Genomic DNA, 24,879 nt, shown 5'->3' with positions numbered 1-24,879 from the left:
ACTGAGAGTGTGAGAGATGTGGATCTAGCCGCCTTGGTGGGTGACACTGGACTGTCACTTGGGGGCTTGTGGGACGATACAGAGAAGTTTGAATGAGGTACAAAAGTATCAAAGACTCGTTTAACTTTTGCTGGAAGGAGTCTGCTAACGTATTGCAAAATTGCTGGCTACTTTCATGATTTGTGTCTTCAGAGAGCTTGGACAGTTGTTTAACTGTAGTAAACAACCTTTTGGCGCAGCCCTGGGATGCTTAAATGTTTTCTTTGAAGTAGGCTGACTTTGCCTTCAGAATAAGATTTTTGTACGTTTGGATGGTTAGTCTGTAGTCTGATTTAATCTGGGCATCGTTCTTTAACATCCATTTTCTTTCTAGTCTTCTACATATGTTTCTGTGCCTTTATTGCCTCATTAAACCATGGTTCAAAGGGTGACAGTCTGACTGCTCTCCGCATGGTCAGAGGAGCCAGCTGCTGACCGGCAGAGACAATTCAGGAGTGATAGCTCCTCACTGCCTCATCCAGATCTGCAGGGGGACACGAGGAGGTGAACATCTTATTTAGCTCTTCTCCCTTTACCTTATTCCAAGGTTGGGAGCTAAAGACTTTCTTGGATATGTTAGTGGGCCTTTTAGGTGGCAGGGTAACCTCAAACCTGAAAAAATTCTGTCCAGTCAATGTCCGTCTGAATGTGTGGTCTCCTTAACACGCGGAGTAAGACCTGTACTAGCCTTATGGTCTATACACGTTTCTGTGTCTGCAGTGTTTTCTAGGTGAAAATTAAAATCACCTAGTATTGTAAAGTTGGACTGTTTTGCCTTAATCTCCAAAAGCTGACCAATAGTATTTAAGAAGCTGGATTTAGCTGTGGGAAGACGATAAATTAGAGTGCCATTGAAGGTATTCTGGCTATCAAGCCGATTTTAAAATTGCTGCCTCACTCTCTGTGTAATCTAAAATTGGTTTGAACCATATGTTGTAACCCTTTCTGGCTCTGAGCACTAAGCCTCCTCCCCTTTTCCCAATTCTATCTTTCCTGAAGATTGTATAGCCCCTAGAGGGTCAGGTTCGGAGGAGGGATCAGCCCAGGTTTCTGTAACGAAGGCTAAGTCGATTGCCTGCTCCTCCAGGAGGTCATGAAACGGTAGAGCATTTTTAATAGGGTATCTGGTATTGAGGAGAACGCAGAGCGTTACATTCGTCCTTTGATCCGCGATCCTGTTGGTTTAGAGACGATAAGGCTTTCCTGGAATATTGCAAGCCAGAACCACCAGGGTCATCAGAGTTAAAAATGACATAGTAACTGACACTGTGCGCGGACGGGTGCAGACGTGCTTGCCTTTGGCGCGCTGGCGGCACGCATCCGCTGTGGAATGCGACTGAAGTAGTAGGAAATGCACGAAAGACTAGACCGCCACCTTCCACTGGAAGTGTGTACTGGATTGAGGTTCCGCTCTCCGCTCAATCAGCGCTATCAGCCGCGGCGGACGAGGGCAGGGCCATGTGTTGGCGAGATGGCGAGAGTATGAAGAAACAGGAGCAGGTAAGATTTAAAACTAGCGGTTAAGACCGCATGTGAGATTAAAACACGTGGTGAGGTTAAAACAAGATTAAAACCATTCAGCTGTGTGGTAAGAACACAAAGGGGAAGATTAGGGCACTTAGATCCAAATCTATTTTAGCAGTGCGTGGTCATCAAGAACATGTACCTTTAGCGTGTCTGCCTACTTATGCCTTGGAGCCAAGATGTTTTTAACCATATTCCAAAAATAGATGATAAGGAAGCAGAAGGTATACATGAATTTGAGGTGTGTATTAGCAAATTGGACAAGCATTACCTACCCAAAGTAATCACTATTCCAGAGCGCTACCCTTTTGTCAAGAGAGTACAAAGACCTCATGAGTCTGTAGAGAACTATGTTACAGATTTACATAAGATAGCTTCTTTTTGTAAGTTTGAAGGGGCATAGGAAGAAGGCATTAGGGATCAGTTTATGATGAGCTGCAACATGGAGAACGTTAGGGTGGAACTTTGGCAGAAAGATGATTCAAAGTTAGATGAAGTTATACATATTGCTAAAAAAATCAAACACTCTTACATGTTTGGATGTGATTAAAAAAGAAAAATGGTAATTTATCTATGGAGAATGTTCATAGTGTTGCAAAGGGGAAGAGTTCTGAGGTGGTAAGTATTGTAAAGAAAAGGTTTGCTGGAGAGTGCTACAGATGTAGTGCTGTGGGTCACATGGCACATTAGAAGTATTGTTCTTCTTGGAAGGTCACATGTAAGTTGTGTGGCATGAAAGGTCATTATGGGAAAAATCGAAGATCACAAAATAAGAAGAGTAACATGAAGGAGGTAGTGATGGTAGATGACTGTGAAATGTGATGATCTTCAGTGTGGCGAGATAGTTCTACAGGTGCAAGATCAGAGTAGGAATGTGTCAATAGACTATGTGAATCAATGGGCTTAGAATGAAAATGTTTGATTCAGGTGCAAACATTTCACTTGTGCCTAAAGTGTTTTATGAGCAACATCTACAAGAGAAGCTCAAGTCAAGCAAACCAGATATTAGACCGTTGGCCTATGGCAGTCAACTAATTAAACTGGTAGGTTATTTCCTCGGTGATTTGGAATACATAGATCGCATCACAGCAGAAAGGATCTATATTTTCTGTAAGGGTGACCGCATCATCAGCTGGTTTCACCAAAAAGACATGGTTTGATGTTCGACCTAAACAGTATGCCTTTCAATGTTTTGAGAGATACAGAAGCAGTGCCTGCTAAGTGAATTTGGTGCTAAAATAAGTCATCATTTTTCAGATGTATTTTGTGATAAACTAGGGTGTTTGTCAAGTTATTCCCACAGCATAGTGTTGAATGAAAATGCCATTCCAGTGATCTGTAAAGTACAAGGAGTTTCCTTTTCCATGAGGCAATTCATTGTGGAGGAATTGGACAGGCTAAAAAAGGAAGGGAACTTTGAGAAGGGAGAGGCTACTTAGTGGGTTGCTGCAGTTGTTTTGGCATGCAAAGCATTTGCGGATGTAAGATTGAGTGTTGACCTGAGAGGTTTGAATAAATCACGATTTGTCGATCGACATCTGCTACCTAACATAATGGAGATATTGTCCCAACTGAAAGATGCTGTTGCATTTTCAACCTTGGATCTCAGGTCACCTTATCGCCAGATTAGGCTTGATAGTCAATCCATGGATTTGACTGCTTTTTTTTATCACTCCTGTTGGAGTGTTCAGATTCATGTATGTGCCTTTTCGACTGATTTGTGCAGCATCAGCTTTTTAGAGGGCCACGAAGGGCATGTTAGATAGTATTTCCAGTGTACACACGGGCAACTGATATGGTGCATCACAGGATGAACATGACTATCGGTTCAGGTGTGTACTGGAAAGACTTAGGAACAGAGGTCTCATGCTTAACGATTCGAAATGTAAGCTTAATTGTAAAATGGTTCATTTAGGTCACAGATTAACTAGCGAGGGTGTGAAACCCATTGAAGATTTAGTAGAAACTATTACCAAATTGCCTGTACCTGAAAGTAAAGGATGAGTTAGTGAAATTCCTATGGATGGCAGAATATTATAGCATGTTTGCTCCTCCAATTGTTACTCTATTGGCTAGTTTTAAATGTAATGTTAAAGAAGAATGTTAATTTTCTTCATCACCGCATTGTGATTTTGAGTTTCAGGATTCTAACAAATCCTTGTCAAACACTCCATCTTTACAGAGTTTTAGCACTACAGAGAAATCCATTCTGGTAACAGATGCCAGTGCTAAAGGGCTTAGAGCAGTTCTACAGCAAGGTGAAGGCAATAGTGAGGCTGCAATAATCTTCATTTCAAGATGCATACGAGGTCCAGAACATAGATATTAAGTTATGGACCAAGAAGCTCTGTAGAGTTTGAGCTATCAAAAAAAATAATTAAGAAATGTTTGTGGGATACCAACTATGTGGTTAAAACAGATAACAAGCCTTGTAAAATTGTTTTTGGCAAGAAAGGGCTGAGTGCTATTTCTAGTAGAATTTGCAAATGGGTGATTTTTCTCCAGGAGTTCGATTTTCGTGTTCCTACATTCCAGTCAGGGGTGGGGGGAAATAGTGTGGCAGACTTCCTTTCAAGATTAGTCTATTCTGTAACACTGATGGATGAGGACCTAATGGAGGATGTTTGGGATTTAGATGATTACAATGTCTGTGAGATCATGGATGGCATGGTAAGTGAACATGAGTGAAAGAATTATGTTGATTGTGATGTAACCTTGCAGGATCCTGCTAAGCTTATTAACTGTGGTTGGAAAACCAAACCGGGTTTAAGTCCAGAGTGTAAAAAGTTTTGAGAGGTTAGAACTGAACTGTCGGGGCGACTGGGTGTGAAGGGTGTTGAAGAAATGTTCCAGTTTTTATTAATGATTTCTCAAGTAAGAAGTAAATTGAGTTCTCATTGGGGGAACACGACTGGTAGGTGTAGCAGTGTGCGACCAATCTGATGTAACTTTATATTCAGGCTCCCTTGAGCCGGTGGAGTCGACGGACTCATGGTTACGCACCTGCGCGCTAAGAGAGGTACTAGACCTGATTATGTTTTTAGCAGCTTACACAGCAACCCCACTCTCATTTTCCTACTCCCTGCTGACGAGAGGCAACTACCTCGAAACACGTGTCCAGGGATGGCACACGCCACGCATACTTGCACGCACTCTTGAGCATAGGTGTATCCGCCGACGCTGACCTTCAGGGACCATTTTCATTGGGGGAACACGACTGGTAGGTGTAGCAGTGTGCGACCAATCTGATGTAACTTTATATTCAGGCTCCCTTGAGCCGGTGGAGTCGACGGACTCATGGTTACGCACCTGCGCGCTAAGAGAGGTACTAGACCTGATTATGTTTTTAGCAGCTTACACAGCAACCCCACTCTCATTTTCCTACTCCCTGCTGACGAGAGGCAACTACCTCGAAACACGTGTCCAGGGATGGCACACGCCACGCATACTTGCACGCACTCTTGAGCATAGGTGTATCCGCCGACGCTGACCTTCAGGGACCATTTTCATTGGGGGAACACGACTGGTAGGTGTAGCAGTGTGCGACCAATCTGATGTAACTGTGAGTTCAATATATGTTGTAATGCCTATAGTGCTTCTGAAATTGCAGTATTGTGATCCAACTTGAACATAGGTGGAGATGATGTACTGTTCCTTGTTTTAAAGCTGGGATAGCCAAATTTGGCACTGTGGCACTAAAGACTAGCTTCAGTGTTTACCCCAACCACCTCATCATCCGTATTTTGTCTGGAATCCTGAAGATGGTTAATCTTGCGCAATCCTCTACTTCTTACCAGTTCATTAGAAAGAGCAGTGCTTAATTTGAGCTGGTGTTTGCCGGTAGGGGTACCGGCACAAATCTTTGGGTATTGTCCTTATTATTCCTCTTTGGACATTCCTGAGAGCAAGAGAAGGAAAAAAAAATTCGAAGAAGAGAAAGACAGAAAGATTGTCACGAAGGGAGAAAGTAGGAACTGACAAAAGTGAGATAAAACAGCAGAGAGTGTCTGGTAGTGGATTGAAGAGTCCTGGGTGGTTCCAAGACAAGCAATGGTATTTGGCGTGCTGACACTTAAAAGCACTGGCCGTGGGCTTCTAAGCAAAGGGTTGGGCACCGGCTCTCATTCTTTTACAAATTAGGCACTGAGAAAAAATGTAGTGTATGTCAAAAGTATCCTAAAGAGTGGGTCTCGAAAGGAGGATCACACAGAAAATCTCTGAGGCCCTCAACAGTAATTTTCGGTCAATGGTATGTTTTTTGTTCGCCATCGTCCTACTAATGGTCGGTAGTGTCATCATTGGGTCTTCTTTTCAGTTTCTGTGCTCTGAAAGACTGTGTGGGATCCGAATCAGAAAGTGATCTAATATTACCACCTACCCAACACCTCTGATATTAATAAAACATAGATAGGGGTAAGAAAAAACAAAAAGCAGATGTGTAGAGGAACATTCTAGCTGTACCTCACATCAAACATATACTGTTGGTCTACATATTTCAGCCATACTTGCTCCTCAGCGGGTCGCCGGCTTTCGTCAGTTCCAGTGGGATAAGTGGATCCCTATGCTGTGCCAGGTAAGATACTATCCCCTGGTTAGAACTCTGTTACGACTGTTAACTTTTTGTAAGTGAGGGAGAAAGCATTTTTCGCCTCTTAATCTTTACCTAATTGGGCCCCATAGGTTGCAGGGGGGAGGCGGGTTATCTGCCCTTCTTGCGGCGCAGCGACTCTGTACCAAATGATGTCCCTCCCGACCTCATACAATACTTGGTCCCACTCTTCATGATACTTCTGATAGATACTTCATTTGGAAGCAGAGTCGACAATTGTTGTTCATAACTTCTCCCTCCCTGTGTTTGGTATTGATAATCGAAGAGTGAAATGTAGCCATTTATAAGGGAGGAGTTTGATGGTGCAGGTGGAGTGTGTGGGACACTAGGCAACACTTTCTCTTGGAGCGTTGCAGCAGCTGGTAGACCATCACACCTCAGTCGGCATATCATGGTCATTGTCAACATGTCTGCATCCCATCTGCTTGCCACTTCACCGTTTACACTGATTAACATTTCCAGATAAATTGGGTGCTCCATGAACAGCTGTTCTGGGAGCAGGGGCGTGACCACGGGAGATTATTTTTGTGGTGTGTTATTAGAAAACTGGCCTGTAAAGAAGTTGGTAATGGGAGGGGTGAGAGAATGTTGAAATTAATCAATCCTCTTTTGTTGTGCATGCAAATGGGTCATCTGATGCCAGCAGTATTTGACATTGTTGATCATGATATATTACTCGTTCACTTGTAGGACATTGGTTTTATTGGTTTATTAGTTTCCTTTTTCAGATTGAAAAAAACCATCTAATTGCCATCAGTCGGTTTTTCCCCATCCTTACACTCTGTAACCTCAGCTGTGTTCTTTGGCTTTCCAAGGAGTTCCTCAATTTCACCTAGCCCTTTTAAATATTTAGGTGAGGGCTCTGCCAGTTTCCACAATTTGCATTAATTTAGGTATACATGTATGTATTGTATTGCAGTATTTTTAAAGTATTTACTACCCGATGTAGGGCGCTGAAGTGCTTGTGTGGATGACATCCAAATTATTCTCAAAGTTGGGCAAATGTTGGGGTCTCTGCTCGGCCATTCCAACATAGCTTGCAAGTGGAGAAGTGTGGCTCACTGGTTAGAGTAGGCAGACCTGGAAGCAGAGGTCAGCCCAGGACCAGGGTTCAATTCCCGGCTCGGCTGGGTCTTGAGTCCATAAATTGTCCATGGACTCGATAATTCTCGCTCCAGTGCATACTCGATTCATGGGTTCACACTCTGCGACTCTGGGCAATAGCTTGCTTAATCTCCACAATGGCCCCTCGCGGCGGGATGCCTGGCTTTCACCTTGTGGATGCCCTGCTGGGTTATCTCACAGGGGAATACCAGGACGGGTTCCCTAAGCAAGCGCTTAGAGACCGGTTGGTGATTTGCGCTATATAAATATCTGTACATTTACATTTACAAGATACCACAGACTGGAAGTCCTTTGATTGGATCAACCTTAATTCAGCAATTATCAGTGTCTGTTTCCCTCATGTCCCTGGGGTCCACAACTTAGGTTTTAAGTTTAATTCTATGCTTACTTTGTTGTCACAGATGGACACAGTAATTTATTCATGTTTTTCAGCTCAGACATTTTAAGACTGTCTTGTATCGTATTAGACGTGTGTTTAGCAATGGTTTGGTTTTCACTATGCCTTTGATTTGTGCGCTTCAAATGCATTATTAGCCACACTCGAGGTTAGAAAGCTTATCTTTTATTCAATTTTATATTTTTTGGATCCGTGAGGTATTTTTAGGTGTGCTAATTTCCAGATGGGGCTACAAGGCTGCAAAATATTCTTCTTACTAATGTTCTTTATATGAGACCCTCTCTTAGTCCTATTTAGAAATACTCAATGAAATATTTATATTTCTGAACTTTTCCCTTAGAAGGCCTTGATAGTGTACAGTAAGCTAATGTCATTTTAGTTGTTCCTATAGATATATTGCATATTAAAGATCGAGGGGCATGTAGAAGCCATACTATACAATATGGGGATTATTGAAAATGACCTACTACTTTATTTTATCTAGCTAGCACTGGCCAGATTATGTGAAGATGAGAAGAAACGCCAGCCAACCCACCATGACATTCCAATTGTGGTGGATGTTCACGCTGGGCATCCTGTTCACAGGTAAAAGTAACATAATGCTTTTGTTTTCCCTACAGGAGTGGAGCCTGTTTTCTAAATTGTTCATTTAATAATAATTTCACTTTTGTAGTGTTACATGTGTTATGTTTTTTATTTTATGTTATCTAGTACTAGTATAACACAAAACCCCTTCTGTGTGGCATTGTAGAACTCTACCTGTCCAAATTAATTACAGGCAGACCTGTATGTTTATTTTATAGAGGTATTTTCTTCTAGAATGATGTATATGGCAGGAGTTGGGTAATGTGTCCTAGGTCCTGATGAATGGTCTGGGCATGTCCCATGAAGCATGGCACTGCTAGTCTGTGTGCTCACGTTTATAAGGCATGTGTGCTCATGTTTATAGGGCATGCGAGAGAGAGAGAGAGAGAGAGAGAGAGAGAGAGTTATCACAATACAGTTTTATTTTAGTTGAAAAGTTGTTGAGTTCTTGTCTGGAAGATACATGTTTGTGGTTCACTTGTTTCGTTGTAGATGAGTTTTTCCTTGTAGCTGCTTAGGTGGCTCAAAAATGAAAAAAACAACCATCTTTTCAAGTCTTTTGAAAGGCAAGGTGGTTTCTAGTTTCCTTTTCTAGTTTGGAAGGGGGTTCCATAGCTTTCTAGCTTTGACTGAAAAAGAGGTCCTTCAGAGTCTGAATTGGTTGAAGTGTGTCACTTTCACCTCGACGAGTGTGTTGTATTGGAGGGTACTGTGTGTCGTCTGCAAAGTTGTATCAAGACAGACCAAAGGACTAAGTCCAGACAAAGGGCAGAGGTAGATGTTGAAAAAAGGGGGATAGATAGTTGAGCCCTGCAAGACATCAGTATTCAGGAGTTCGTTTTTGGCGGTAAAAGGTGCTATTAGAGATGTGTGCCTGAGTGCATAGGAAATAGAGTATCTAATCTAATACTTTCCCTCTGATGCCATCGTTCTCCAGTCTGATCAGGGACGTTGGATGGTAGACCATGTCGCAAGCAGCTCGGAGGTCAACTAGGATCAAGGCGGCAACTCCATTGTTTTTCATTTGTGTTTTTAGTTTGTTCATTGTAGTGAAAAGAATAGACTCTCTTGCTCTGGAAGGACAGTTTCCAGTCTGTGTATCGTAAGGGATTTTTATATCTGTGAATTTCTTCATTTGCATGTAAACTGCCTTTTCAACTAGTTTAGCCAAATAGCATTGGTTTATGATTGGTCTGTAGTATGCAGTGTTATATGGATCCAGGCCAAGTGTCTTTATAAGTTGTTTGTTGGAAATGTGAGCTCTTTGAGAATGATACCCATAGTAGACGATGTATTGGTACTGATTTCTGTAGCTTCTTCATTAGGATTGATTTAAAAGAAGATAGAAAGCTTGAGATCCTGATGTTGTTAGCTTGGTGATTCTAGTTATTCAAATTATTAGTCGGATAATGGGTAGAACACAGAGTACTTCTTTCAGTTGTTTCAATTGTGTGCTGCCGATTTGGGATGCATTCTTTTTTATAGAACCTTTGATTTAATGATCATGTGTAGCTCTGTGGCATTTTTCACAAAGCGAATGGCCAGGGCATTATATAGCTATTGCAAAGGAGACAATTTATTTCTGTATGCTTTTGGGTGTTCAGATTCAGAGCAGGATGCAAAAGTGATGCAAGAGGAGCAATATATCTTTTTTTTTTACTGTTCTAATGGTTGATCTGTAAATGTGGAGTTGACAAGTCTATCAGTTTCTACTCTACTGAAGTAGGCTTTTCCTCTGTTTAGGTTCAAGTGCTCTGTTATTGGCTTTGAGTTTTGCAAGCTACTAGGTGGATCATTTTTCTCACCTGGTGCGATTCAAGTGTGTTTCTTTTTCCTAAGTAATTGTTGAATCAAAAGCTGTTCAACAGAGAATTATCACATTTTTGAATTGCTAATGACGTAGCTAAAGGCTCCACAAGTGGTATTTTTTCCAGGTACATTTTAGAATTTTTGGAAGATGTTGTCTTTTAGAGTTGCAAATTCCTAGAATTTTCTATTTAAGCGATTGCAAGACAGTAGCTCCATGTTAGTTGTAGAGAATTGAATGTGGTTATGTTCCGATGAAAATTCCATCAAGGTTGTGTCTTGCAGAGTGTGGTGAAGTGATGATGAGCTGTCCGTGCTAAAGCTCTGAGGTCCACTAGTAGACCTTTTGTTGAGAATCGGGCTGGTTTCATAAGCCATGTATTGTAGTTGCCTAGAAACATGAAGTTTAGGTGCCTTAAACTGAAGCTGGCGACAGTTACATCAATTTGTTGCTAGTGAAGAGCTTTGAGGAGGCAGGTAGAGGAATAACAAGAAGGATCTTGAGTCATTGGGAAACGGATGTTGTTTGATTAAGAAAGATTTATATTCTGGTGTTGAGTATCTAAGTAGGCGCAAAACATTTAGGGATTCCTTATGCGCAATGGCTTCCTCTTCCTCCATTCTGTTCAGGCAGCTTTTCATGATAATTTTATTTCCAGGCGGTATTGCCTCATTCTTGATGAGGATGTGTCATCTGCTCTCCATGTTTTGGTTATGAACAGCCAGACTAATTGCCTGTATCTGATAAGGTCATGTACATGATGTTTATTCTTTGATATAGATCTTGCATTGATGAGCATGCATTTGTAATTTATGTTTTTTTGCTCTCGATTGGTGACCTGGTGATTGTGGAAAAGTGGGGCTTGTTCGGTCCATGAGAGCTGCTTGTGTATTTACAATTTTGATGCTCTTGGGTATGTTGAGTTCTTTAGTCACCAGGGAGGTGAGTTGGAGATCTGATCCTTGCTATTATTGAATAAGGTATTCAATTGGTTAAATCTTGGCTGCTTTCTTGATCAAAGTCCACTGAAGCTTGCCTGACCTACTCCATTTTTAATGTTTTGAAGAAGAGGTGGTGCGATTGGACTGCAAGGGATAGCTTCAGAGCAATCTAAAGACATGAACTTTGTATTCTGAGTGACTGGCCATCATGCTTGCCATTTAAAATATGACTAGCAGATAGTGTGGTTTGGACATCTTAAGATATGTCAAAGGTTGGCAGTGTCTGACCAGCTTCTACAGATATGGCCCTTTGTCCAATGAGATTTCATTAGAACCTAATTCTGCCCTCCAGCAGAGAGGGGCTTGCTATTTTACTGACACTCGAATGTTCATACTGTGCTCCAGTTCTGCATATTGCATTGTCTATTCACAGATTAACATACACTGTCATAAAGATTTTCTGGGACTAATGCTTGTTAATGTAATGTTGGAATTTATCATGCATTGGGAGACAATGCTTTCAAAAGAAGTGTGACCTATGTGGCTGTTGGCTCCTCTTAGTCGCCCATTATTAATGGTCTATATTTGCCCCTATTTCCCAGAGTTACAGATCCCATGGATACTTTGGAGGCATTGTTAATGTGGATTACAGGTAAAGCCTGGAGGTTCCCCTGAGAAATGAGGCATTACCAGGGGAATTGGTAACGGGTCTGGAAGAGCAGGTACACTCCAGGGAGGACATCAACACAGTACGCCTGGCCCGCCCAGGCCCCAGTCACTGACCTGACAGATCTAAAAAGAAGAAATAAAAAAAGACTTTAGGAAATTGAGAACATCCAATGCTCCTGCGCAGATGGCTTTTCACCCCCTTTTGTAATAAAAATTCTGGCTCTTACTCTGAGGCCACTCGCACGGCCTCTTGGAACCTGTAGTTCACTTCGTATTGCTCAAGTGAGCTGGCACGCAAATTTCTCTGTTCCATCAAATTAAATCCCAAGTGGGTGCTGCGTGATGGAATCCCACTTCGCCAGCATCATTCCGCCACCATTCTCCAGCACCTGGCACACAATGTGCACACCAGATGGCGTCGCCGGGTCTGCTTTCGGCGGCGGGGTTCTTCCGTGGCTGGACAAGCCGCACAATATTCAATGAAAAGAGTTACCCCAAAGCAAGAGCCTTCACACAGGTAGGTACAGCTAAGGAATTTTAATGGAGGCTGCCGCGTCTGGAAATTAGCATCTTGCAGCCACTTTCTGAAGCATATATTATATATATACTGAATTCTGCTCACGCCGCTGTGCTTGCAAAGATGCCCGCACTCTAGGGTAAATCCAAGTTTTCTTTATTATGCTGACACGTTTCGACCACACTGGTCTTTGTCAAAGCATTTGAAACATTGTAACAGTGTGTCCTATTTACTATAGAGAAACACAGTTACTAAGTGTATAAACATAGGCAAAATACTTTCACAATACAGTGGCAGCATGCTTCTCAGTTTTTAAAAAAAGACATCCAAAAATGAAATACAATTTTGTGCAAATTAAAAGCAAATCATAATGTATGCAACAAAAAGAAAAGGATATTTTTTTTCAAACAAGCTTTTCAGAAAAAACATTTTATTAGGTACTGAATATAAATTCCTATTGTAATGTACTTCTCACAAAGCCCTTAAACAGTCTCAGGGGTATTAGTCTAGTGACTAAGTCAAGCGTAAGGTGGTACTGGTAGCCTAGTATGCCTCATCCCAGGAAGAGAGATGGACAGTGGATTCTACTGGTCAAGTGACCAACGAAAACAGAGAGGTTGCAGTGAAAGTCACAAGCAAAACAGATTTTGTATTCCAACTTCCCAATGTCCACCAGTTCATCAAGACACAGTTCAGGAGATAAGTGCTGGCCAAATTCCCAATATACGCAAGTCAAGGGCTATTGTATGGAGGAACTGCTTCAATACAAAGTTGCAAAGCAACAAGTTAGTAATGCCCAGAGGAAGACTTTTTGGTTCAAACAATATTCAAATTGCTCTACATACGCAAAACAGACACAGAAGGAGAAGCTATTTCTTCACCATTCAAAGAAACGGCATCCATGAGGGAAATCATGGGGAGCAAAACAGATAAGGAAAGAGAGATCGAAGACAAAGTGAGAGAGGGAGAACGCACGGAATTTGTGAAGGAAATGGATGCACAGGAAACCAGTAGAAATGAAGTAAATTCTCCAATTGTCAACCCAAATGTACATGGATCACCTCATCCTGATTGAGGCCACCAGGGTGTTTGCTGTTGAGACTGATGATATTTTGAGATTCAAGTCTTCTGAGGGCTCGTTCTCTGTCACCACCTCTTGTTTTGGTCTGAACACGGTCAATGCCAAAAAAGGAAATCTTGAGACCCTCAGTGTTACTGGAACCGTGCAAGGTATTACAATGTCTGGCCATTGGATATGTCAAATCATTGTTTCTGATGGCCCTGAGATGTTCTAGCACTCTCTTTTTGACAGGAAAGATGGTACTCCCCACAAATCTCAAACCACAGACTCATACCATAACATACACTACAAAATCACTATTGCAGTTAATGAATTGTTTGATCTTGTGTTCTTTCCCACCAGGTAAAGATACCACCATCACATTGGTGCTATGTGTGCACACCTTGCATTTACCGCACTTATGGAAGCCCGGAAGTTCCCTCAGCCAAGTGCCACCTTGAATGCGACATGGCTCATTAAATGTGTGTACTAACATGTCCTTTAATTAATTGCTTTCTCGATATGTTATGTGAGGACTCGGGAAAACCAGTTTACCAATTGTGGGGTCCAACCTTACTAGATGCAAGTGTTTCCTAACTATGGCCTGTACTTCTGTGGAACTGGAATTAAAAGTTGTAATCCTTCTGATTTCCTGTTTCGTTTCCCTCTGTGATTTTTTTGTTTGAGCAAACTTTCTCTGTTAATCTTGCTCACTTTGAGTCTGGCAGTTTCCACTATCTTGTGTGTGTATCCTCTCTGATGGAATCTCCTCACCATCTTTTTCTCCTCTCGTGTAAGTTTCTGGTGTGCTACAGTTTCTCTTGACCCTTAGGAGTTCCCCATACGGGATACTCCATTTCAGTTTTGTCGGATGGTGACTGTTGGCATACAGGATACTATTTCCCGCTGTTGCCTTCCTATGTAGGCTGGTCTGAATGGTTTCATTCTGGACTTCCACCAGTAAGTCCAAGAAATCTATTCTGCTAGAACTGGTTTTACTCGTGAACTTGAGATTAAGTTTGTTGTTATGGATCTTATCCAAAAATTCATCTAAATTCCTTTGTGGGCCATCCCAAATCAGAAAGAAATTGTCTATATATCTTGTCCACAAAACCAGGTGTTGAGTGTATTCGTCAAAATCCTCTGACCAGATGCATTCAGACTCCCACCAGCCCATAAACATGCAAGCAAGTGTGTGTATATATATATATATATATATATATATATATATATATATATATATATATATATATATATATATATATATATGGTTCCAAAAGATGCAAAGCACTCTCGGGACACATTTCAGATGGATTTATTCAGCAAATGCATTTCGGCGTCAAGCCTCCCTCAGTGCTTCTCGACTAGGCATTAGGCACTACTCAGATTTGGAACACAGTCCTGTGCAGCGACAAAGGACGTCCTAGGTTTAGGTCATGATACCTCTCTCCCTGGTGGCCAGGAGATATATATATATATATATATATATATATATATATATATATATATATATATATATATATATCCATCCTCCCACCTTCCCATTAACGATAGAGGACGGTCTATATATGTATATAAAAAAGTCAAAGTAATGGTGCGACCTTGACCATGTTCTTTCATAGAGATCACTACGGGAATTAACGTTATTAGTACTAACACAGATGAAAGATCAAACCTGCGATGTCCGCACAACTACTGAATGCATATACACCAAATCACAGAACAGTTCTAGATTCATACCAATGTTGCTTGATTATGAAATAACTTGAAAAAAACAAAAGGCATTTGGCAAAACAGGAACAGTTTGTTTAATTAAACAGTGCGGCCAGAAAACTGTCACAGGCATAGGGTCTGAGGACTGTTATCTTACAATCGATCTGACATGGGCTTTTATACAATTCATTGAATGCCATAAATAGTTCCACTGATCCCTTTTTGGTAAAAAATGTGAAACGCTGTGTTTGGAGCCATAAATGAATGTATGAGGAATCCAGGTGGGCCTCAACCTTGCGTGGATACAATGCGGCCAGTGGGTAAGGTGTCCAGATGCCTGGCACGGGGAGCGCATGATCACTGCGTTTATTGTGTGTGCTGTGTTCTGATTGGCTATGTGTTCCTAACATCTGACTTTAAGGTGTTTTGGAAAGGTGTGTACCCCTGCGGCATATGTGCTTTATTGGAGCCAATCTCCATGAACCATTGTGGTGTTGCTGCGCCTATGTGTGGGATTGATCTGGGTTTTTCTGTTTGAGCGTTTGTCTACCGGGTACATGCCACTCCACCTGGGACCTGTTAATGAGTGACCTGAGGCCTGGGACTCAGATCCTGCCTTACTATGTATTTCTGAGTCGGGGTTGATGTGGCGTCATAACTGGCAAATTCGTCCATAAAGATGCAACTTCATTTTTATACATGAATGTATCGTTAGTCACATGACATTGACTTTCTTAGTATTAACACCAAGATTGATACTGTAGTGGAAATCAAATGTTGAAATCATCTGTTGAAAAGTAATTGCATCCATACCTCATACTTCTTGATTCCATTTAACCTTTAAGGGTTGTACAAAATGGATCAGAGCATTAAATAATATATATTTTGCAAATGTTTAGCTAAGTAAGATAGGTCTAAACGACCTTTTGAAGTACTTATAGGCTCTTCCCTGAATATTAGATAAACCTAACATTTAATACTACACTTTCCTACAGTTCCATAATTGCCTTCTTCAGGGATCTAAAAGAAAAGGAAATAAGCAGCTTTGATGAGGAACTTGAAAGGTATGTGAACAGATATATATATCATAAACCCATTTCAAACACCATCAGCGTGCATAATTTATATAATTTTAGCAAGTGTTTGTCTAAGAACTTATTTAGCACACTTTCTGTGCTTCTGCTTTCTTAGATAATTCTTAGTTATCAGCTTGTTTTGTCCTACCTTTCATGATATTATTTTGCCTGAATTTAGTCAGAAATCGACCATGAGATGCAAAGAGGAGCTGCCATGATTTAAAATTTCACCTTCATTTAAGCCAGTGGTACATTGTGTGCTCTTTTGGTTGTAATAGCAAACACCTTTTACAGTGGTGTCTTTTCATGTCTCGGTTCTTAAATTGCACTCACCATGTGGTGCTAACCAAATATCAATGTTACTTTTCAGCTGCATTGTATAGAATGTATAAGATATATGAAACTTAAGTAATTAATGTAACGGCGCATACAATATTTAGATTGGGAAGGGATCTCCTTTATTGAGATGCCTACCCCTACGACATTGTACAGAGATCCTTTTCCCCATAAATGTATTCATTCTTTTATCAAGGATATCCATGAATCGTTGTGCTAAATATCTTATGTCTTTGTATGGGAGATTATAACAGTTTCTAACAGCTCTTTTGGATACCTGGTTCCTCATTGTAACATGCCTGAATGTTTTTTTCATCGTTGCCTTTTGTATAAAAGAGTCTTTCCATTCTTACTGAGAAGTGACTCCTGAATATGTATAAATTAGTATTTCTCATATACATAACAACTGTGTGCAATAATAACTGATGAACAACTAGACGTTAGAAAGCCAGTAAGCCTCTGTATCGTCTTCTCAAGCCGACAGCAATAACTCTAACAAGTCTGGCAGGTTATGAATCAAACAAGAACAAGTGTTGAATTGCTGGGGGGGTGGGCACATGCTAAACACAGAGATGGCACTCGCGTATTGGTCCTTATGGCTCTCATATCTATGGGGTAAGAGCCCTTTTTTCTATTCAAAAACTTATATTGAAATTTTCAACAGAGAATGAACAATATTCATAAGAATCCACAGGAGAAGGAAATGCACAAAGGTCCAAGTAATATTTATCACTAAATTCAACACAATATAAACTATAATTATGACCATCAGAATGTGAGAGAAATTCATTTAGCAGCAAGCGCCATTAGCTAAATCTAAGCCAAATCAACTGTTGGAAATGCTTCAAAGGAAACTCTTCCAGAGCAATTGACTCATTCCCACCACACACGAACAAAGGGAGCAAAACCATCTTTAAACAAGACGTAATAGCTTTCACCCCTGTGACAATAAGAATATCAAGTAGAATCTTTTCTGCGTGTAAATTTACAAACATCTGGACCTAAACAGTCCCTCTTGCAGGGAGATGTTGCTGTGGATTTTGAAAATTAGCTGTACAATTCCTCACACTTAACCTGAAAACTACTTACCAATTAGGAATTGTATGAATGTGTGTTCTACATTTCCAGTAGCTTTGAGGTGGTGAAATTAACATTTAACAGCAACATGGAGTCTTGGGGGAGCTCCAAAAGGCTTTGCACGCCAGGGAATTTGATTTAAAAATTGCAGAAGGGGCATAGGTGACATTGTTGACTACGATCTAACATCTGACACCGAAGGCATGTTTGATAAAATGCTGCACTATTTAGATTTGACGCTCCGACACCCCTGAAACATATACTTTCCTCTAACTATTTTCATGCCTTGGATGCTGCATGCCCATCTCTATGCAGGTATCACATGATCCCCTAAATGTCAGGAAGGGTCTTGGCTAATTTAGTTTAACCAAAGAAGATTTTACTTGATTTCTGTAACTGCAACAAGAGGAGATGCTCATCACACTCCAAGTCAGATTTGTCATATATTATGGGTATTGCAGTATAAGCGCCATCCTTTGGAATACATGTATCCTCACAGACCAAATACCCATATCAGCCCAATACTTCCAAAAGGATGGCCTTCTTCCTAGAAGCTAGTTGGTTTTAAACATCAGGGAGGCCAGGGAGTATTTGGTTTTATTCAATACTTTTGTAGTGGCCATGAGGGCTGGAGAGTACTTAAGGTCAAGGTGTGAGTTCACTTTCAGTAGTATGCAAAGTGGCAGGGCAGCTGTCATCCACTCTGCAGTTTTTCCCCCAGCACGGGGCTGGGTGTGTTGGGTGACTTAAGCAGCCATTTCAACCCATGATTTATCTGAAAGGATCAATGGTATGATTTAAAGTCTGGTATATTAAGGCCTCGTTTATCTTTGGCTGCTTTGAGTTTAGATAGGAAGATTTAGGGCTTTTTCTCTTCCAGAGAACACTGGTGTTGAGCTTCTATATTATTTTGAAGGGATTAGCTCGAAGTTGTATTGTAGGAGTGCCAGATTATAAAAGATAATAGGGACTAGAAACAGTTTGATAGTTTACCTCCAATGTCACCAGGACGAAAACAGACAGAACAATCCATGAATCAGCCACTTAGCTTAGAGTAGCAATCGTTTGGATTGGATGTAAATTGTCTCTTAGTAAGTGTGAGCCCTGGCTGGGCTGAGTAGACCTGGGCTGCATTTAGAGTAGAAGTAGGAGATTCCCTTGAACCTGAATAGGCCTGGTCTGCCTTACACAGTGCTGTCTCCACTTCTTGCCAGAAAGCTGGGCCAGAGAGGAGAAAACTGGTTTGGACTAAGCACAGAGACTCTGCCACAAGAGAACAAAGGGACATGTGTTATAAATATTGGGGCCCAGAAATGTAGAACTCTTGAACTCCGAAACATGCTAAGAAGAAGAGCTGGAGAAGCTGTGAGGAGAAACTACCACTTTGCTATTTGCTTTGCTGTGTTGGCCTGCAGTGGCTGCTTCGGTCTTGCGCAGAGAAAGGTTTGGACTGGACTTTCTGCAATTTTTGTTTGAGTTTCTCTAAGAGCTTGAGATTGAGTTTGCCCCCTGTTCAAGAAGTCTCAGGAACAGCAAAGACTTCAAATTCATCTGCTACCAGCACTGGGAACTGTGTTTTGTGCTGCAACAGAAGAAAAAGCAACCCGACGCTGTCACCAATGCCACTGCCGACTCCATGTCCTGAAGGCACTGCAGAGGGCACCAGCGCACTCCGCACCGCAACCCTGGTCTTACTGCCATCGAGCTGCTGCTTGCACCGTGACCTGTGGGCACCGCACTTCACACCACCTTGCTTCACGCCGCTGCCCTGGTATCCCTGACGACAGCGCTCCACGCCGACATAGATTCTGCTGCTTGCATCGTGGTTCGAGAGCACTGCTCTCAAGTTAAAGGGCGTACCGCACTCATTCCGCACCGCAGGCTTGGCCTACCAACGCCGGCGCCATTGACTCCAGTTTGTCAGCCGACAACATTGTTTCAGCGACACCGACACCGCTGCTTGCCCAGTGACCTTCCAGCACAGCGACGAGCACCGCATCACTTCGCACCGCAGCCCTGGTCTCACTGCCGCCGCTGGAAAACTGTCGCCGAACCGCTGCCTGCACCGCCACCTGAGGGCACCTTACCGCTGTACTTTGCACTGCAGTCCCGACGCCTGCCGGCACCGGCGCTTCTGACTTCAACAGCAAAGAGTTCGATCTGCAACGCATGTGACTTCAAGGGCCCGACAACTCCTACACTGACCACCGGAACCAACGCCGGCTCTAGGAGCTCAACGAGAGGTCCCCAACGCCATACATTTCAATAGGTACTGTTTTGCGGGTCTTCCTGACGCCGTAGCTGGCCTTCGGCGCCGCGGTCAGTCAGAACTGTTTGGATTTGTTGTTCACAACTTTGTGATAGCTCCGGACGGATCTATCGACTTTAAGAAACTGTATTTTAAGTCTACTTTTGATTATTGATATTTCTAAGAATTGTATGGTGGATTTTTATTGTTTTTGGTCTTGTTTGCACAAGTAAAATATTAGATATTTTTCTAAAACTGGTGTGTTGTCCTTTTGTGATGTTTTCACTGCATTACTGTTGGCTATGTGCAAATGCTTCACACACTGCCTCTGAGATAAGCCTGACTGCTCGTGCCAAGCTACCAAGGGGATGAGCAGGAGTTATTTTAGGAGTGTATTCCCCTTATTTTGACTAGGAAGAAGGGTCCCTACTTGGACAGGCTAACAACCTGCCAACCAGAGACCCTCATTTCTAACAGTAAGTAATACCAACTATGGAGTATTTGATAATTATACTTGAAATAACTTCTAGAGAGTTTTCCATGTTATTGAAATGTATTATTAAATTACTGGTGTATTCAGTTTTGCAATAAGTGTATTACTGTAATTCTGCTATCGCCTGTAGTCTCTCAAGACAATGAGAAGGGGTTTAATGACTACTTTAACATGTAGCTGCGATAGTGCCAATCTTGATAGCTTTAGAGATACTATTTAACATAATATAATCCAAATCCATAATGCTATCGCCATCCAGTGCCAACAATACGGCAACAGTAGGGTTAGAGTGTGCCACATGGATTACATGGCAAAATGACCTAGTGCTGTCTGCAGAGACTCGCCCTTTCAAAACTTTCAGATGATCGGGGTCCAAGAACTGATTTGGTTACCCCGGTCAATCTTTCCGACAGGATCTAAGCAAAAAGTTTGCAATCCTGAATAATGAGAGGGATGTGTTGATTACCGGTTTTCAGGATAACTATCATCGCATGACTCACTGACCCCCATTGCAAATTGAGCGAAGACTTGGATTAAATTCTTACAGGTCCTGTCAGAGAAAACGCTGCATGTGTACAGGGCAGTCCAGGGACTCTACCCATCTTCAATTTATGCATTATGTTAAGAATCTCTCTAAACATAATGGGTGCTTCCAGTTGTGATCCACATTGCTTCCACAGTTTTAGTTACTTTAGCAAATGAAAATATTTAGGAAGTAATCATCCATCTGTGAGTCAGGTGCTTCTCACAACATTTAGCATAGTTTCTAAAATCACTCCTAATCCTTGAAGCAGATGTAAGCAGATGTCCACAGTGCACCATCTGCACCTCAGAAGGTTGTAGCTATCAGATCATTTTGTTTAGCTTTCATGTAACCTGCAACCTTTTTTTAACTAATTTACTGGCACTAATTGTGCAATAATTTGGATGGGTTGTTGAGTGGGGTCCAACATATAGCCTCTCCAATCCCCTAATCTCACCTTTATTTAAACATTTTTGGGGAGAACCAAGACACACAATACAGATTTGCCTGGTCATTGCTTAATACCACAGTATGGGTGATAGAACTGATGCACACTTCTAAATTTGTATTAAACAGCTGCTACACCAGGCATCCACAACGTAGTACCATATTGCACCCTTGTCTCCCATCCCATGAGGCTTATAGCTAACATTGACATTCATTCCAAATGTGAAGCTCGTGTTGAGCCACTTTCTGTGTCTGAGGAACCCATTGCACATATCTCTGAATCCCGCAAAGTCTTGGACATAGTCAAGTGAAGCCCCTCTGTGTTATTCTGTCTCCACATGTAGGTGGTAAAGGGTCACCACGCAGTGTCACATTTTGCAACTCCATCTCGAACAATTGGGGTGAGGTTTTCCATTTCATAGTTTTAACACACCTTCAACTGGCTGTTTCCACATCTGGGCCACACTCCAGTGCGCAGTTAACAGGAGATAAGAGAATAGCTTCCCTTGGGTAGTCGTTGTGGGGTAGAGTCTACCCACCCTGGTCTCCCTGGAGGATCATAAGTGGATCATTTGGCAATTAATTGCTTGTGATGGAGTGTATCATGTGGAGGACCTTGTCCCAAAACGCTTGAATCTGTAGGTACATTCCCTACACCTCTTCCAGCATAGCTCTGAACCACTAAACATCTTGTGAAACTGCACGGGTGTGCGGTACCAGTGTGTGTGTATTTTTTAGGTGTTCTTTTTATAGCAAAGGCGAATAGGGGACTTAAGGGCACTCTGCCAGATAGCTACTCATGTTTCATCTGAAATTTCTATGGCCAGTTCCCTCTCCAATTCTGTCACGCAAGTATGTTTTTTAGAGGGGGCGTGGGGGGGAGTTTCAGAGTGCGGCAGTATTGCCATGTTATGCTTTTACAACGAATGTTAATGAGGTATAAGGCTTCAATAGGTGTTTCCTCCCTTTGCGTGGCTATGCGAGCTGGATTCCTTTCGACCCAATGCAATGCCTGACCGAGCCTATAGGTGTCCCGTCTGGTCAGTGTATCGTTCTATGTCCCAAGATCCACATCACTATAAAAGTCCCTCAAAGTATGGGATCGCTCTTGTCCCAACTAAAGGAACCTGGGTTTGACGCGTCCAGGGGGAAATCTAGGTGGTTGGCCAGGGTAGTTATTGGAAAGGGATATGTTGGGAATGCCCGTTTTCCCCTCGAGACTCGCCAGTGGGCCAGGAGCATGGCCGTCAATGGCAGGGGCGAGGGGTGAGAGCCCACCCAAGCCGCTGCAGGCAGCCACAAAAGCCTGTCCAAGGGGACTGGTGGGAATGCTTATTCCACTTATACCCAAGGGTTGCCGTTGGCTCATAATTCCAGTTTAGTGAGGGACTGAGTTGTGCCACCAACATGTATGTAACTACGTCTGGGAAGCCCAAGACCCTCTTGGCCATGGAACAGAACAGGGACGCCCTCACCACCCTTGGGGATGTACTAGGTCAATAATGGCAGTTTAAAACTGCACTTTCTGGCTCTGCATTGGCAGGCCTGAGACTGGTTTGAAGGCCTACTCATGTGGGTGGCACGAGCAGTGCTCGAGGCCCACTAGTAGCATTTGATCTACAGTCCCCTAGCACATGTAGTGCACTGTTCTAGTGATGTATCAGTAAATAAAATATGCCAATAAGGGAGAAACCAAATGCCATTACATTTTAGACACAGAGCACATGCACTTTAGCACTGGTCAGCAGAAAGTCCTAAAGCCAGCAAAAACGAAGTTCAGCATACAATCAAAAACAGGCGGTCAGAAGGCAAAACGTCAGGGGAAACCATGGCAAAAGATGACAGGTTTGACAAACATATTGACATAAAATACAACAATAATAGGAATATGGATAAATGTATCTGCCCTGTCTGGTCCTTTTTATTTTCCATGTAAATCAAGAACAGAGCAAACTAGGTATTTTACCATTGCGTGAAATGAGGTGCCCAATCAGTGCCCTCTTAAGGTATCCACAAACAAGTTTGGGCTCAAATAGTAGATAACAAAAAACGTGTCATGCCTGGATTCTGACTCTGCAAAATTCCATTAATGCACAATTTTGTATGTTCCTCTTCATTATTGTTTTTATTTGTGCATGAGTACTTCATTGTGCTCTGCTATTAAGTAGTAGTTTTACTACATGACTACAAATGTTTGGGCTTTTAATGTGAAACTGGACTGTTTAGCCTCTGAAAAAATCCAAGCTTTGTGCTTGCAGGACCATGGAGCTGAATGGTTGTTTGAAGAGGTGTGATTGTCCGAGGGGTGCAGCACAGACACACTGACCCACAATAGTATGAGAAAGGCCAACTAAGGAAAGCAGGTGCACATTAACAAAACACTTAACCCTATGCAAATGGCGTACAAACTATTTGGTACCTCAGTAATCATTATTCAACTATTCCTCCCCCCACCCCTAAATACCACCCAGAATACTTCCTTAGTATAACCACCTGTCACAGTATCTCTTCCTTGCTTCTTGAACTTTATTAACTACTTGTCCTTGTAAACCTTCAACTTCCTGTTTTCTGAAAACTGGGGACCAACCCCCGCCCCCCACTCCCCCCCCCCCCCCACCCTCGCCACTAGTGCAAGCTGTTTCACCCACCCCAAAAAACAATGCAAGTCATGGCATCAAACATCTGGTTAAACTTCACCCTGGAAAACCCCTTTTAAAAGGTGCTTTTCTGCCCCCCAAACCTCTACCTCTCTTTTGGGACCTACTGCTTCATCCTGCCTTGTTCATTTTAACTCCAAAAGCCTCCGCCAGTTCTTCCTGCCTTTGTTTTAGATACAGGCCTATTCCAATAGGGAATACATGGACTCCATCTGCCCAAAAGAACTACGGCTTATTATACTTTAGCTCTGGACTTGTCACTGTTCCCATGCCTTCTTCTCTGCAAAACGTCTATAGTTCTCTGTTCAATTTCCACCCGTTCTTGTTTATTGCGGTCGGCGTATCTGCTCCTCTCCACTGACCTCTCGAAGTCAATTCTGTCCATAATATAAACATCCCTGTCCAATTCGTTAAAAATCTCATTCAAATCTGCCGTTATTGCCATTAACAACCCCAGGTCCTTTACCTTCAAGTAATCCATCCCTTACAAGTGACTATTCAGAACAATGGGTAACATTCCCCTTCCAGTGTGCTCTATAGAAATGGAAGCAAGTGTTGTGACATCATTCCTCCTTTCTCAAACCATTTTATCCTAATATTGGATTCTGCAAAACCAAGTTGAGCCCCATGCCTCCTTGTTGCTGCCTGCTTATATGCCCGTTTCATAAAGGAGTGGCCACTATCCATATTGTCATGTTTCAATGCGATGTGCTCGAAATAGAGCCTAGGAAAAACGAACAGAACGACCAGTGTGCAAAACAACCATTCCCCCCCTTGCTGCACACTTAACGCCTGCAACAGTCTGACGACCACTGCCAAGGCCTTTCTCCTACTCTTTCACCAACCTGGCCTATCCCCCTCTGTTGTTTCCCTGATCCGAAATGTATCCATTCTGTGTTCCTTCACAGGAAACCCTATGTGCACCAGTGCCCTACGCAACACTGCCAAAAGCTGGAAGGATGTAATATTGGATGAGTCCCTGTGTCTGCAAACCACCCTCTCCACACTTGTTTGGATGCCCTCCGCATAGTCAACC

At 42.3% G+C, this 24,879-nt stretch overlaps 1 protein-coding gene across 4 annotated transcripts in view; it reads left to right on the top strand.

Annotated features, from left to right (window-relative positions):
* The window catches only part of UBXN2B (UBX domain protein 2B), a 247,368-nt gene that overhangs the window by 37,051 nt on the left and 185,438 nt on the right, over positions 1-24,879 (top strand). For 3 of the 4 annotated variants that reach the window (XR_014961540.1, XM_085605571.1, XM_085605572.1), the window contains exons 2-3: positions 8,179-8,279; positions 15,982-16,050. Coding sequence is in view for 3 of the 4 variants with exons in the window: in XM_085605571.1 (XP_085461697.1) it covers positions 8,179-8,279; positions 15,982-16,050 (170 nt within the window). In the remaining variant the exon portion in view is untranslated. The remainder of the gene's footprint in view (positions 1-8,178; positions 8,280-15,981; positions 16,051-24,879) is intronic. The other variant, XM_085605573.1, reaches the window with a different exon arrangement.

This window comes from Triturus cristatus, chromosome 5_1 (assembly GCF_964204655.1).
Source record: "Triturus cristatus chromosome 5_1, aTriCri1.1, whole genome shotgun sequence".
NCBI lineage: Eukaryota > Metazoa > Chordata > Amphibia > Caudata > Salamandridae > Triturus > Triturus cristatus.
Note: the sequence above shows the minus strand (reverse complement) of the source record. Positions and strands in the feature narration are given on the sequence as shown.